We start from the raw sequence: 14004 nt of genomic DNA on the forward strand, positions 1-14004 counted from the left end.
CTTCTCTGCTTCTGCCCCCAGAGCCAAGGACATGAAGAACAAGCTGGGCATCTTCAGGCGGCGGAACGAGTCCCCCGGGGCTCAGCCAGCAAGCAAGGCAGACAAAGTGACGAAGTCATTCAAGTAGGTGCTGCTGGGCATCCCTAGGACCCCTCAGGCACTCGCTGGTCCCCTGGGTAGCAAGGCTGGTGGTGGGGTTCAGGCGGAAGGGGTGTTGCTGGCTTGATCCTGCTCTGGGTTGGATGGAGGCTCTCCTAGAGAGAGCCTGGTACCTGCCAGCAGCAGCCCTCCGGGGGGACAGCTGCAATGGGAAGGGCCGCCAGGCAGGGGCGGAGGCGGGGGCTGGAAGTGATGCCACCCTAAGAAGGGGTGGGCCCCTTCCTGGGCTCCCCATTTGGGCTCAGCTGCTGCCTGGACCAAGGGCAGCTAACAGAGGCTCCCCAGACCTGCCATCCCACGTCCCCAGGGCCTGACGGGGCCCTCGCTGTGCCCTGACTGCGCCTTCCCTCTCCCCTCAGGCCCACCTCAGAGGAAGCCCTCAAGTGGGGAGAGTCCTTGGAGAAGCTGCTGCTTCACAAATGTAAGTGGGGACCAGTGGCCTGTTCCCCCTCCCTGTGTTCTCTCTCTCCCCTCTGTCCCGTCTTCCTCTTTCAGACCAGAGTACGACTGGTCCTGGAAAGGTTGCGTTTCCCTCTTTGCTGGGTTTAGTTAAGTGCCTTTGGGAGAGGCTGAGCCCAGGCTGAGGCCCTTGGTCTGGCCTTGGAGCCGGCTTCGGCCAGCCCCTCCCTGTCCATGGGAGCTGGCACTGCCTGCTAGAGGCCGTTGGGACCTGTGTGCTAATACCCATGTTCCCAGAATAATACTAATAAACATTTCCATGTACTGAGGGCTTACACTGGGCTGAATGTGCCCACTGTCTCATGGGCAGGATCCCCTGTGATCTTCGCAGGGCTCCAGGAGACAGGGTGAGGAGACTGAGGCACAATTGGGGAGAGACCTGCCCAAAGCCCACAAAGAGGCAATGGCAGGGGTGAGACCGCATCCCAGGGCTCCTGGCATCTGTACCCTAAAGGCCCCAGACTAAGCGAGGGTCCTGAGGGCATGAGGGGCTGGTTCTGCTCTCACCCAGAGTCTGGGCTTCTCCTTACAGATGGGTTAGCAGTGTTCCAGGCCTTCCTTCGCACTGAATTTAGTGAGGAGAACCTGGAATTTTGGCTGGCATGCGAGGACTTCAAGAAGGTTAAATCCCAGTCCAAGATGGCAGCCAAGGCCAAGAAGATATTCGCCGAGTACATCGCAATCCAGGCGTGCAAGGAGGTAGGGCCTCAGGCCGGGCCCTCAGGCCCTTGTCCTCATGCGCAGTGGCCTCTCCGTGACTGGGGTTGCCTGGCAGCCTCAGGGAGGAGCTCAGGAAGGGGGGACGCCAGAGTGAGTCTTAGGGACTGTGTGCCCAGCGTGGAAAGGAAGCCAGCTGGGGCCTCAGGAAGAACTGAATTCCGTTGATAACAAAAATGGCCTGTTGAGGTGCTAAGCCTTTTATGAATGGGCTCTCGTGTTTAACCCCCACGACCATCTGTAAAATGGGTTTTAGTATTATCTTCATTTTAAAAATGAGGGACCGCCTTGGAGAGCCTAATCAGAGTACCTAACATCTATTGAGTGCTTACTGTTTGCCGTCACTATGTGCAGAGTAGCAAGGATGAGCTATTGCTTTAATCCCTATCTGTTTATTGTGGAGGATTCTGCTTCGTTTGCACAACTCTTGGAAGAATCTACTATTATTCCTGATCTGTCTATAAGACAACTGAGGCTCAGAGCACTTAAGTGACTTGCTGAAAGCCACACACGTAGGTGTGGCACTGCTGGGATTTGCACGTGGGCAGCTTGACTCTAAAGTTGGTGTTTTCAGGCCCTGGAGTAAGTGACCGAGCCAGGACTTGAATCTACTGACCTGAGGGCCTCCACTCTGAACCTTACAATGTGGAGCAGAAGGGCTTGGAGGTGAAACGCTGGCGAGGTCCCACCCCCGGCCCTGGCCCTCAGGTCAGCCCCCTGCAGACAGCCCTGACCATGCCGCCTCTACCCCTGCAGGTAAACCTGGACTCATACACACGGGAGCACACCAAGGACAACCTGCAGAGCGTCACGCGCGGCTGCTTTGATCTGGCACAAAAGCGCATCTTTGGGCTCATGGAAAAGGACTCGTACCCACGCTTCCTCCGCTCTGACCTCTACCTAGACCTCATTAACCAGAAGAAAATGAGTCCCCCACTTTAGAGGCCTCAGGGTAGAGCTCAGCATTCACACCAGGCGGGCTGGGCCCCCTCCCATGTCTCCCTCTCCCCTGCGACACAGTGGGCAACCAAGCCCCCGGAGGCCGTATCTCCGGGCAGACAGATGGACATTTGGATGAGAGGCCTGGACCAAGAGAGGCCCAGGCCACTGGAGAGAAGGACTGGCCTCGTTGGGTCTCCACTGCCCTGGTACGAGGGGGCCCACGGGCTCCGGCAGGTCAGGGGCCCTGGCTGAGCCGATCAGAGCTGCTGCTCCCTGCTGTGGAGACCGTGCATTGACCAAGTTCCTTAAAGAACTGGCTGATGGGGCAGGGGCGAGGCCCAGGCTCCAGGGCTCTCCAGGGGCGCCGCTGGGGCTCAGGGCTCAGATCCCTGCCTTGAGTTTTATTTATTTAAACAGTAGTAGGATGCTTGGCACGTCATCCTGTAATAGGAAACCTTTGCCTCATCAGTTTTCCTAATTTACAAGTGCAATATTTTAACCAACGCCTTGTGAAAAGCCACCTTGCAGAGGAGGTGGCCATCATTTTCCAGTTTCAGGGGTTTTGCTGGTTCCAGGCACCAGTGATGGGTAACTGGGCCTTGTGGACTGCTTAGGCCTAGAGGGGCAGGTGCTGTAGCCTGGCCTCCCACAGAAACCCAGCACCCCTGAGTGAGGTGTCCCTCAGGGGCTCCGGGAAAGCATGAGACCCTCAGACCACACAGCAGCCAAGTTCTGGAGCAAATAAAAGGCCTGTGTTATTTCTTGTTCTTGACCCTTTCTGCGTGTTCCTGGTTTGGAGGTTTCCCAAGGGTTGGTAGTTGGGCTGTTAGTCCAGCTTCTCCTCTCTAGCCATCACCTGCCTCCCATCCTGGAGCCATAGACATGATAATACCGGCGAAAGCTGCTCCCTGACAGCCGCTGCCTCTGTGCCAGCCGCTTTACCATGCTTGTTCCATTTGTCACCTCGTGTTCTCAGCAAGCCTGGGAGGTGGGGGTTATCCCCATTTTACAGATGAGGAGAAGGAAGCACAGGCAGGTAAGGTACCTTGTCCGAGGTCACAGCCGGCAAGTGGCAGAGGCAGGGTTCAGCCTAAGCCTGACTGGCTGCAAAACTCTGGATCTCTGTCTTCTACCAGCTACAGGATGGAGTCCTAACTTGGCCACCAACTGGCTGTGTGACCTTCACTTCCTTTAGTTCCTTTACTTCTCTGCCCTGCCACACCTTGAGATTCTAGTGGCCCTTTCAAGTGGCACAGGAATGGATGGTGGCGGTGGATGGGTCCAGAATCTCTGGCAGGGCAGTGGCTGTAGAGGGGCAGGCTCACAGAGGCCTTTAGGACAGAAGGAAGAGCTGGGGAAGTGACAGGGGTAGGGTTCACAGAGTCTGTCAGTGGCTCTGGGGAAGGTTTCTCCCTCTGTGTCTAATAGGAGAAGCAAATTTAGGAAAGGCCTGGGTCAGAGCCGCCGTTCAGGGGAGGCCCTGGAGCATTCTCCTGGACGGGTGGAAGCCCGGAACCCAGGCCAAGCTGATGCCAAAACTGCCAGGCTCTGGGGCCAGGGCATGGCCTGGGGTGGGGGCTGGCCCCGATGGGCTGACTTAGGTAAAGCCGGGCTGAGTTTGTGCAGAGGGGATGGACCCCATCTCCTTGGATCTTGGTGCCTGCTTGGGGGTCCTGGGTACAGGTCCGCCACTGAGGACTTGAAGATGCGAAGGACATGGGGCCGTGCAGCCCTCTCCTCCCTGCTTTCTCTATAAGGAGAACATCAGAAGTGGTGGTTCCTGGAGGCCTAACTGGGGCCAGGCATACAGTCGGTGCTCAATACATGTTGCAGCCTCTTTTGCCTAGCACCAGAGTGTGAGCTCCTCCAGGAATGGACTGGGTGTTCTTCCAGGCACCGGACCTGGCCCATGAGCCCTGTTTAGCTGTGTAAACAGTGAAGGGGATCCCCCCCCACCACGCCCCGTAATGCTACCGGCGCCTCGATGAGGCTGGAAGGGGAGGGAACAGAGATGTGCTCCTGGTGGGAGCAAGGGCATCTTCTGCTTGGAGGAGACTCGGCCCACAAGGAGACTCACCTTCCCCTTTCTTTATTCCTGGGATTTAGCCCCCCTCCAGGCCCTCCAGCCTCCCATCCCCAAGTTGCCATAGAAACCAAAGTCCAGGAGAACAAAGTCAGGCAGATGGAATTCAATTCCCATTTTGGAAGGCCCCATTGCCTGGTTTCCATTACTCACACCCTGGTCCCTTGGCCTCAGAGGGGCTTTGGCTACTCTGGAGAACAGCCTGGAAAGGCGCCTGGATCTTCCTGCATTGGGCCTACCTGCGCTCCTGGCGGCCTTGGGCACAGCCCCTCCTCTCCCCCTGAACCTGGGGACATAAGGCCTCAGTCCCCTCACCTGTGCAGCGTTGTTTGGGCCGTTTTTCTTTCATAGGTGAGGGGAAGGAACAGGCTTCGTCGTCTCTGTCTGGCTATGCCAGACCTGTCAGTGGGGGATCTGAGAGCTGTGGGGTCAGTGTGCCCAGCTCCCTCCCCATCCCACAGGTGTGTAGACAGAGGTGGAGGGAGGGAAGCAGCACAGTGTGAGGGGAGAGGCCCAGAGCCTGGCGTCAGTCTCTAAGATTCAGCTCCTGGCTCCCCACTGACTACTGGCCGCAAATCTTTGAATAAATCACATGACCTCTCTTTGCCTCAGTTTTCTCACCTATAAATTGTACATATTGGCACCTACCCCAGAGTAGTGGTGACTGATCGAGGTCAGGCCTGAGGCAAATTTGGCCCAGTGCCTGGCCCGGGGATATGATCCTGCGACATCATTGTTCCGTCACAGGGAGGTGGCAGAGCTCATTCTCCAGTTGCCCAAGCCCGGGCTCTACCCTTGTCAGAGTGGACAGGGAGCTTTTAGTCTCAGACCCCACATTCTTGTCCTTCCAGGAACAGTTTTGCTGGAGGACAAAGCAAGCCTGTTCCAGGGAGTAAGTCAGAACAGCCTGTCCCTGTGCCACTGCCCCGTCTTGGCCTGGCTGGGTACAGTTGGGATCAGCTGGCAAATAGGGTGTGAAGGGTGGAAAGGGGAGAGGGCACAACAGTGCCGCTTGGTTGGATGCCAGTGGGAAGGGATTCAGCATTGGCCTGCCTGTGCCAACCTCAGCTGACTCCTAAGGCGCAGCCTCTTGGCGTGGCTGGGGGCAGATATGGCCTCCTAGACTCTTCCTTTGGTCCAAACTGCGGCCTGGTGCCTGGGTCCCTTCTTGGGTTTCTGCTTGCACCTCTCCTGTAACAGGGAGCTCGTTATCTCCCTGAGGCACCTCGGGAAGCCCTGGGAAGCTCCAGGGAATTCTAAAGTTCTTTCCCTGTGAAGTCAGAGTCCTGGGGTGGGGATGGGGCAATGGAGGCAGGTCAGCCCGTTCTCAGCCCCGTTCTCAGCCCCATTCTCAGACTTCACGTCTCCCTCCACCCCTCCCCCTCAGCAGACTCCTTCCAGCTCCCTGTCCCCACCTCCCTGCCTTGCTCCTGGGTCCCTATGCTTACTGTCCCCTCTCTGGGTCCCTCCCACTGACGTTCTACCCTAGCAAGCCTCTCTGATTCCCCTCTTCCCCAAGCTTGCCTCAGGCCCCTGCTGCTCCCTCAGTGCTGAGGCCTCGAGCAACAGCCACTGGGCTTCAGAGGCGCTGCTCCTGTGCTCTTGTTTTGCTTACGGTCGGCAACATCTGGGAAACATCTGGCTTTGTCCTCTCCCTGGCCGGCTGGAGGGAGGGAAGGGGGTATCCTGGGGATTGGAGGAGACAGTGGGGGGTTGAAGACGTGTGAGGCTGATTCCCGCCTGCTCAGTGAGGGAATAGCCGGGGTGGGGGAGGACCTGCCAGGTTGCAGAGACAAGATAATAGCGAGGGCCACACACACCAAGGGTGTTCCACGCCTTGTCTGTCCCCACAACAGGCCTGGAGAAGTTCTGAGTATTGTGTTCATTTGGCAAATAACGAAGTTAAGGATCAGAGAAAGTGAACACGTATGCCACAGCTAAGCAGGGACTGGGGCCCTGGTCCCTAATTTCCAGGCAGCCTCGCCTTCAGCCAGTCTGAGGGTGAGGGATTTAGTGGCTTCGATTAGGGGCTGTCACCCCAGGTTGTCCTTGGCTTGAGCGCAGAGCTTTTCTAAGGCCAAGGAATGGTGGGAGCGGAAGTGTGTGGAGGTATCTGGTCCTGAGTTGAATCTCGGTTCTAGGTAGAGCTGTGTGATAAGTTGCTTTACCTCTCTGAGCTTGGTCATCTCATCTATAAAATGGGAAGAGTCATCCACCTCATGGGACTCATGTGGACTCAGTGAGATAATGAATATGTGTAAACCCCCAGCACAGGGCCAGCCACAGAGGATGGGGGCAGAGGAGGGCGGCCTGGGCTGTGACTGAGTGATCCATGAGGTGAGGTCAGGTCAGGCCAAACCCCAACCAGCTGCGCAGGAGGAAGCTGCCCCCGCATTTGCCTCATGGCCAGTTTCTGAAAAGAGATGGTCGGTGACTCAATGACAGGGACAGGCCCCAAGAGGGTTGTGTTGGGTCCCAGGCCCCATGTGGACTCAGCAGCGTCCTACCTGCTGTTTCAGGGGCAACAGAACAGCACCTACACTGTCAGGCAGTTGGCCTGCTCCCATCTGTCCCAAACCCCTGTGACCTTGGGTGAGGCCCCTCCCCCTTCCTGCTGGTTTCTTCTGGAAAACAAGGAGAATTAAGCTTTTCCTCCTGTCTGAGGACCTTCTGAAGGGGCAGATGGTGCTTTGTGTGGTGTGAAGGGCTGGGATTCGGGCCAAGTGTGTTTCTGTGGAGTGTGTGTGTGTGTGTGTGTGTGTACATATGAGTTGTGAGGAGGCTAAAAACAGAGTTTAACCACTTCCCCAGAGGACTGAGGGGCCCACTTGGATGCAGCCATCTATTTACCACTTGCCCCGTGTCTCATGGTTCATGCCCCTGGGGACATTGCCCTGTACACCCTCTAGCCAGGCGAGCTGAGGAAGGCTCTGCTGGTTATTTACAAACTTCTTCCCCTGGGGCAAAGTCCTCATCCCAACCTATCTCTGTCACACATGCTGAGACACTTAGCCCAGGTCAGAGAAGCCCCTGGGAGCAGGGGAGGGCTCAGTTTGCACCCTGGGGAAAATATAAAAATATGTAGGGGATGGAACAGGCAAAGCTGATGGTCCCAGGATTAGGGTAGGGAAGGAAGCCAGCCCCAGGTCTGGTTCTGCTGCCAATTGGGGCAAGTCCTTTCCCTCACTGGGCCTCACTTTCCCCATCTGAAAAATGGGTGGATGGGTGTTCGAAGTTTTGTCCAGGAGCCATTGACTCTGACACCTCAGGCTGTAGTGCTTCTCCCTCTGTTCTCCCAGGAAGACCCGGCTCTATCCCTGCAGTGTGTCTACTGCAGGGGTGTGGAGGATGGTGACTAGGAGTGTGGGCTTTGGAGGCTGACAGACCTGGGTTTGAGTTCAGGTTCAGATATTTATTTACTATGTGACTTTGGGCAAGTCACTTAACCTCTCTGAGCCACAGTGCCCTCATTTATAAAGAGAGGGTAATAGTTCCCACTAATAGAGTTGTTGTGAAAAATAAAAACATGCAGACCTTCTGGTCTGCCTTCAGGTCCTTGAATGCACCTCCCACCTCAGGGTCTTTGTATGTGTACTTCCCTTCACCTACAACACTCTTTCCCCGCTCCCTTAGGGATTCTGATGATGATAATAACAGCTAACCTTTATTGAACACTTAATATTTGCCAGGCACTGTGCTGAGTATTTGACTGACGTGTTCTTACTTTATGCTCACAACAACCCCACAAGTTAAGCGCTGGTATTATGAACCATTACAGCGTAGTGTTGAGAATGCACAATCGAGTCAGATTGCTTGAGGTAACTTCTAGCTCTTGTCCCTTGACCTGGGGAAAGTTTCTTCACTTTCTGGGCCTCGGTTTACCCATCTGTACATGGGGCTAGAAATAGTACCTGTATCATAAGGAAGCTATAATGAGAATTAAAAGAGTTCATATCTATAAAGTGCTTAGAACAGTGCCTAGCACATTGTAAATGTGATATAATAATTTTCTTAACTGAATCTCTATTTCTCAGGCAAGAAAACAGGCACAGAGAGATTGGGCCTTGTGCAAGGTTACACAGTGACAAGAGGGAGATGGGATTTGAACCCAGACTGGCTGGCTTCAGGGACCATGCTCTTGAGAGTTAAGCTATATTTCCTTCCCCTGCTCCCCAGAGCTCGGTTGAGATATCACTTCCTCTGGGAAGCCTTCCCTGATAGCCCTACCTAGAGAAGGGTCCCTGCTGCCTGGTCACAAAGTGTTTTGTGCTTTTCTTTTGTGGCACTTGTCATAGGTTGCAAGTACATATACATATGTTTTCATTTCATTATTGTTTGTCTCTTCCTTTCAACTATAACATCCTTGAGGGCTGGGACCACATCTGTCTTGTTCCTGTTTCCCCAGCATTATCACATTGCCTGGTATGTAGTAAGTGCTTAATAAATACTTTAGTGGATGGAAGGCATATAGTGCTCAGCACAGTTGGTTGCACAGCATAAGCTCATGAAAAAGGGTACTCTAGATAAGAAGCCACTGTATAAGTAAATACTGAGTTCTGTTGTGAGTGACAAAAAACATAAAATAGAAGTACATATGTCTCTCACATAAAGGAAATTCAGATATAAGCAGCCTGGGGCTCGTGTGGCATCTCCATCAACAGGAACCCTAATTCCTTGTATTTTGTTGCTTGGCCATCCTCAAAATGTAGCTTCCACCTTATATCCAACATAGTTGCTTGAGCTCCAACCATCACTTCTGCATTCCTAATCTGTGGGAATAATGGAGGGGCTAAGAAAGAGAGGGAAAAGTGAATATCAGTTCTTTCTTAGAGAAGATTCCTGGAACCTGTCATACGACACATCCCCTTACATTCCATTGGTCAGAACTTAGCCACAAGGCAACTAATTATGAGAGGCTGGAAATATCTTAATCCAGATATGGCCAGATAAAAATCAGAAATGCTATTGCTCTGGGGTAACAGAAGGGTAGAACAGATATTGGAGGACAACTGGCTGTCCCTGCCACAGTTACCAGTGACAGACATCTGTTCTGTTAGGGCTGTGGAGAGGAGGTGAGGCAAGGGGCATGTACATGTAGCTATTGTCACACCAGTGCTGCAAAACAAACTCTGCAGGGCTCGGCGGCTTAAAACAATAATCACGTATTTTCCCTTATGCTTCTACAGGGCAGCGGGAGCCAACTGGTCCAAGGGGAGTCAGCTGGACTCAGCTTCTCACAGGGGACTGGGCTCAGATCTGCTCCATGTCACCCTTCCCCCTAGGCAGAAGGGTCATACCCACCTGGGGAAAATTCTCACTGAAATTAAATTGGTTTTCTTTTTTAATTTTGAAATAATTATGTATCCACAGGAAATTTCAAAGATAGCACAGAGATGCCCTTCACCTAGTGGGCAACTGCCCTTCACCTAGTTTCCCCCAATAGTTATATCTTAGATAATTATAGTACAATATCAAAACCAGAATCTGACAGTGGTATCATGTGTGTGGAGAGTTCGGTGTCATTTTATCACATGTGTAGATTATGGAACCACTACTTTTAACCGAGATACAGAACAATTTCGCCACAAAGATCTTCCCCAACACTTTATTGTCACCCCCACCCCCATCCCCCACCATCCTAACCCCTGGCAACCACTAATCTTCTCTCCATCTATATAATTTTGTCATTTTAAGAATGTTATATAAAGAGAATCATACAGTATGTGACCTTATGAGATTGTCTTTCTTTACTTGTCATCACATCCTTGAGATCCATCCAAGTTGTGTGGATTGGCCGTTCAGTGCTTTTCATTTCTGGGTAGTGGTCCATGGTATAGGGGCAAACAGTTGGTTTCACCATTCCCTTACTGAGGGACATTCTGATCGTTTCCAATTCTTGGCTATTACATATAAAGCTACAGTGAACAACTGTGTGGAGAGTTGTGAGTGGACACAAATTTTTATTTCTCTGAAATAAATGTCCAGGAGTGCAATTGCTGGGTTGTATGGTAAATTTAGGTTTCATTTTTAAGAAACTGCCAAAGTATCATCCAGAGTAGCTGTGCCACGAGTGATCCAGTTTTTCTGCATCTTTGCTGGCATTTAATGTTGTCCCTATGTCTTATTTTAGCTGTTCTAAAAGGTGTGAGGTGAGAGCTCATCCGGGTCTTATTTTGCAATTCCCTAATGGCTGGGGATAGTGCACACCTTTTCACATACTTATTTGCCATCTCCTCTTTGGTGAAATGTCTCTTTGTGTCTTTTGCCCATTTTCTTATTAGAGTGTTTGCTTTTTTACTGTTGAGTTTGAAAGCACTTTATATAATCTATGTATGAATCCTTTATCAAGTATGTGATTTGCAAATAATTTCTCTCAGTTTCTAGCTTGTCTTTTCATCCTCGTAATGTGTCTTTTGCAAACTAAATGGTTTTTAATTTTGAACAAGTTCAATTTATCATATTTTTCCTTTCTGAATCATGCTTTTGGTGTTATGTCTAAGAACTTTTCATCAATCCTTAGATGGTTTTCTTCTAAAAGTTTGATAGTTTTACATTTGAATCTATGGTTCCTTTTGAGTTAATTCTTGGGTGAGACGTGAGGTTTAGGTTGAGATTCGTATTTTTGTACAAGTAGTCCAGTTGCTCAGGCACCAGTTGTTGAAAAGACTATCTTTCATCCATTGAATTGTTTTTTAAACAGCCAGCTTTATTGAGATGTAACCATACATCACACAATTTACCTGTTTAAAGTGTACAACTCGGTGGTTTTTAGTATAGTCACAGAGTCGTACAACCATCACCACAATCAATTTTAGAACATTTTCATCACCCCCTGAAAAAGCTCCATAAGTTTTAATAGTCACTCCCTTCTCTGTACCCAAACCTCTCAGCCTTGGGCAACCACTATTCTACTTTGTGTCTCTACAGATTTGCCTATTGTGGACATTTCATGTAGATGGGATCATACAACATGTGGTCTTTTGTGTCTGGCTTCTTTTAATTAGCCTAATGTTTTCAAGGTTCATCATATTGTAGCATGTATCAGTACTTCATTCCTTTTTATTGCCTGATAATAATACTCCATTGTGCATATCCCATTTCAAATGCCACATAATATTCCACGTTTTACTCATGCATTCATCAGTTGATAAACATTTGAGTTGTTTCTGCTTTTTGACTATTATGAATAAGGTTGCTATGAACATTCATGTACACGTTTTTATGTGGGTCATATGTTTTCAGTTCTCTTGGGTCTGTATCTAGGTGTGGAATTGCTGAGTCATAAGCAAACTCAATGTTTAACCTTTTGAGGAATTGCCAAACTGCACCATTTGACATTCCCACCAGCAGTGTGTGTGTTCCAATCTCTCCACTTCTTCACCAACACTTGCCATAATGTCTTTTTTACTATAGCGATCCTAGTGGGTGAGTGTAATGTGTTATCATTGAATTGCTTTTGCACCTTTGTCAAAAATCAGTTGGCCATACTCGTATGGGTCTATTTCTAGATTTTTCTATTCTGTTCCATTGATCTATGTTTCTATCCCTCCACCAAAGCCACACAGTCTTGATTGCTGTAGCTATGTAATAAGTCTTGAAATTATGTAGAATGATTCTTGCCACTTTCTTCTTTCTTTTTCAAAATTGTTTTAACTATTCTAGTTCCTTTGCCTTTTGGTATAAATTTTAGGATAATCTTTCCTAATCTACAAATATTTTCCTGAGATCTTGATACGAATTTAGTTAAACCTATGTTTCAATTTGTGGAGAACTGGTATCTTTACTATGCTGACTATTTTATCTTATGAGCATGGTATGTCTCTCCATTTATTTAGATTTTAGATTTCTTTCATCAGCACTTTGTAGTTTTCAGTACACAAGTCCTGTTTTGATAGATTTAAAAAAATTATTATTAGTTTTTAAAGATTTTTCTTAAAATATAGCTAACATATGACATTATATTAATTTCAGGTGTACATCATACTTATTCAACATTTATATACCTAAAGAAGTGATCACCATGAGAAGTCCAGCCACCATCTGACACTGTACCACGCTATCACAGTATTATTGACTATATTCCCTGTGCTGTACATTGCATTCCCATGACTTATTTGTTTTGTACCTGGAGATTTGAACTTCTTATTCCCCTTCACCTTTTCCCTCCTTTTTCAGTTTTTCAATTACAATTGACACCCAACATTATTTTACATTAATTTCAGGTGTATAGCATGGTGGTTAGACATTTGTATAATTTAAAAAATGATCTCCCTGACTAGTCTAGTATTAACCTGGTACTATATATAGTTATTACCATATTATTGACTATATTCCCATGCTTTACTTTACATCCCCATGATTATTTTGTAACTATCAGTTTGTATTTCTTACTCCCTTCACCTTTTACACCCTGCCCCCAACCCCCTCCCATCTATCACCCCAACAAATCTAGTACCAATAGGACACCATATGTAGGTATTACAATATTATTGATTACATTCATCATGCTATGCCCTACATCCCCATGTTACTGTGTAACAACCAAATAGTACTTCTTAATCCTTTCCCCTTTTTCACTCATCCCTAACACCCCTCCCATCTGGCAACCATCAAAATGGTCTCTGTAGTTATGAGTTTGTTTCTGTTTTGTTTGTTTATTTTGTTCTTTAGATTCCACATACAAATAAAATCTCATTGCATCTGTCTTTCTCTGTCTTACACTCCACTCAGCAAAATACCCTCCAGGTCCATCCATGCCACTGCAGATGGCAAGAGCCCATTCCCTTCCCTGGCCGAGCAATATTCCATTGTATATATGTACCACCTCCTCTTTACCCATTCTTCCATTGACGGACACCCAGGCTGCCTCCACATCTTGACCATTGTAAACAATGTTGCAATGAACATATGGATGCACATGTCCCCTCGAAGTAGCATGTGGGTTTCTTCAGATAAATACTCTGAAGGGGGATTACTGGGTCCTTCTTTGTCCCTTGTTATAGCCGTTGTTTTAAAGTCTATTTTGTTTGTCTATAAGTATTGCTACACAAGCTTTTTGTTTGTTTGTCTGTTTTCATTAACATTTTTATGAAATATCTTTTTCCATCCCTTTACTTTCAGTCTGTGTGTGTCTTTCAATCTGAAGTGAGTCTCTTGTAGGGAGCACATGTAAAGGTCTTGTTTTCTTATCCATTCAGCCCTCCTATGCCTTTTGAGTGAAGAATTTAATCCATTTACACTGAAAGTAATTGCTAATAGATATGTAGCTACTCACATTATATTTTTCATAATTTTGATTTTTTTTTTTTCAATTTTAAACAAGTCCTTCTAACATTCATTATAATACTGGTTTGGTGGTGATGAACTCCTTTAGCTTTTTTCTTGTCTGGGAAGCTCTTTTTCTGTCCTTTGATTCTAAATGATAGCTTTGCTGGGTAATCTTGGTTGTAGGTCCTTGCTTTCATTTGTTGACTATTTTGTGCCAATCCTTTCTGGCCTGCAAAGTTTCTGTTGAGAAATCAGCTGACAATCTCATGAGTGCTCCCTTTCAAGTTACTAGTTGCCTTTCTTTTGCTGCTTTTAGGATTCTCTCTTTGTCTTTAACCTTTGCCATTTTAATTGTAATATGTCTTGGTGTGGGCCTG

At 48.7% G+C, this 14004-nt stretch overlaps 1 protein-coding gene across 11 annotated transcripts in view; it reads left to right on the top strand.

Annotated features, from left to right (window-relative positions):
* Positions 1–3049, top strand: part of RGS3 (regulator of G protein signaling 3) — a 112214-nt gene extending 109165 nt beyond the window's left edge. For all 11 annotated transcript variants that reach the window (XM_074330858.1, XM_074330857.1, XM_074330859.1 and 8 more), the window contains 4 exons: positions 22–123; positions 519–580; positions 1151–1317; positions 2092–3049. In XM_074330858.1, coding sequence (XP_074186959.1) covers positions 22–123; positions 519–580; positions 1151–1317; positions 2092–2277 — 517 coding nt within the window. In that variant the 3' untranslated portion in view covers positions 2278–3049. The remainder of the gene's footprint in view (positions 1–21; positions 124–518; positions 581–1150; positions 1318–2091) is intronic.
* Positions 3050–14004: the final 10955 nt, after the last annotated feature.

The sequence above is a fragment of the Rhinolophus sinicus genome, linkage group LG04 (genome assembly GCF_036562045.2).
Source record: "Rhinolophus sinicus isolate RSC01 linkage group LG04, ASM3656204v1, whole genome shotgun sequence".
In the NCBI taxonomy this organism is placed as follows: domain Eukaryota; kingdom Metazoa; phylum Chordata; class Mammalia; order Chiroptera; family Rhinolophidae; genus Rhinolophus; species Rhinolophus sinicus.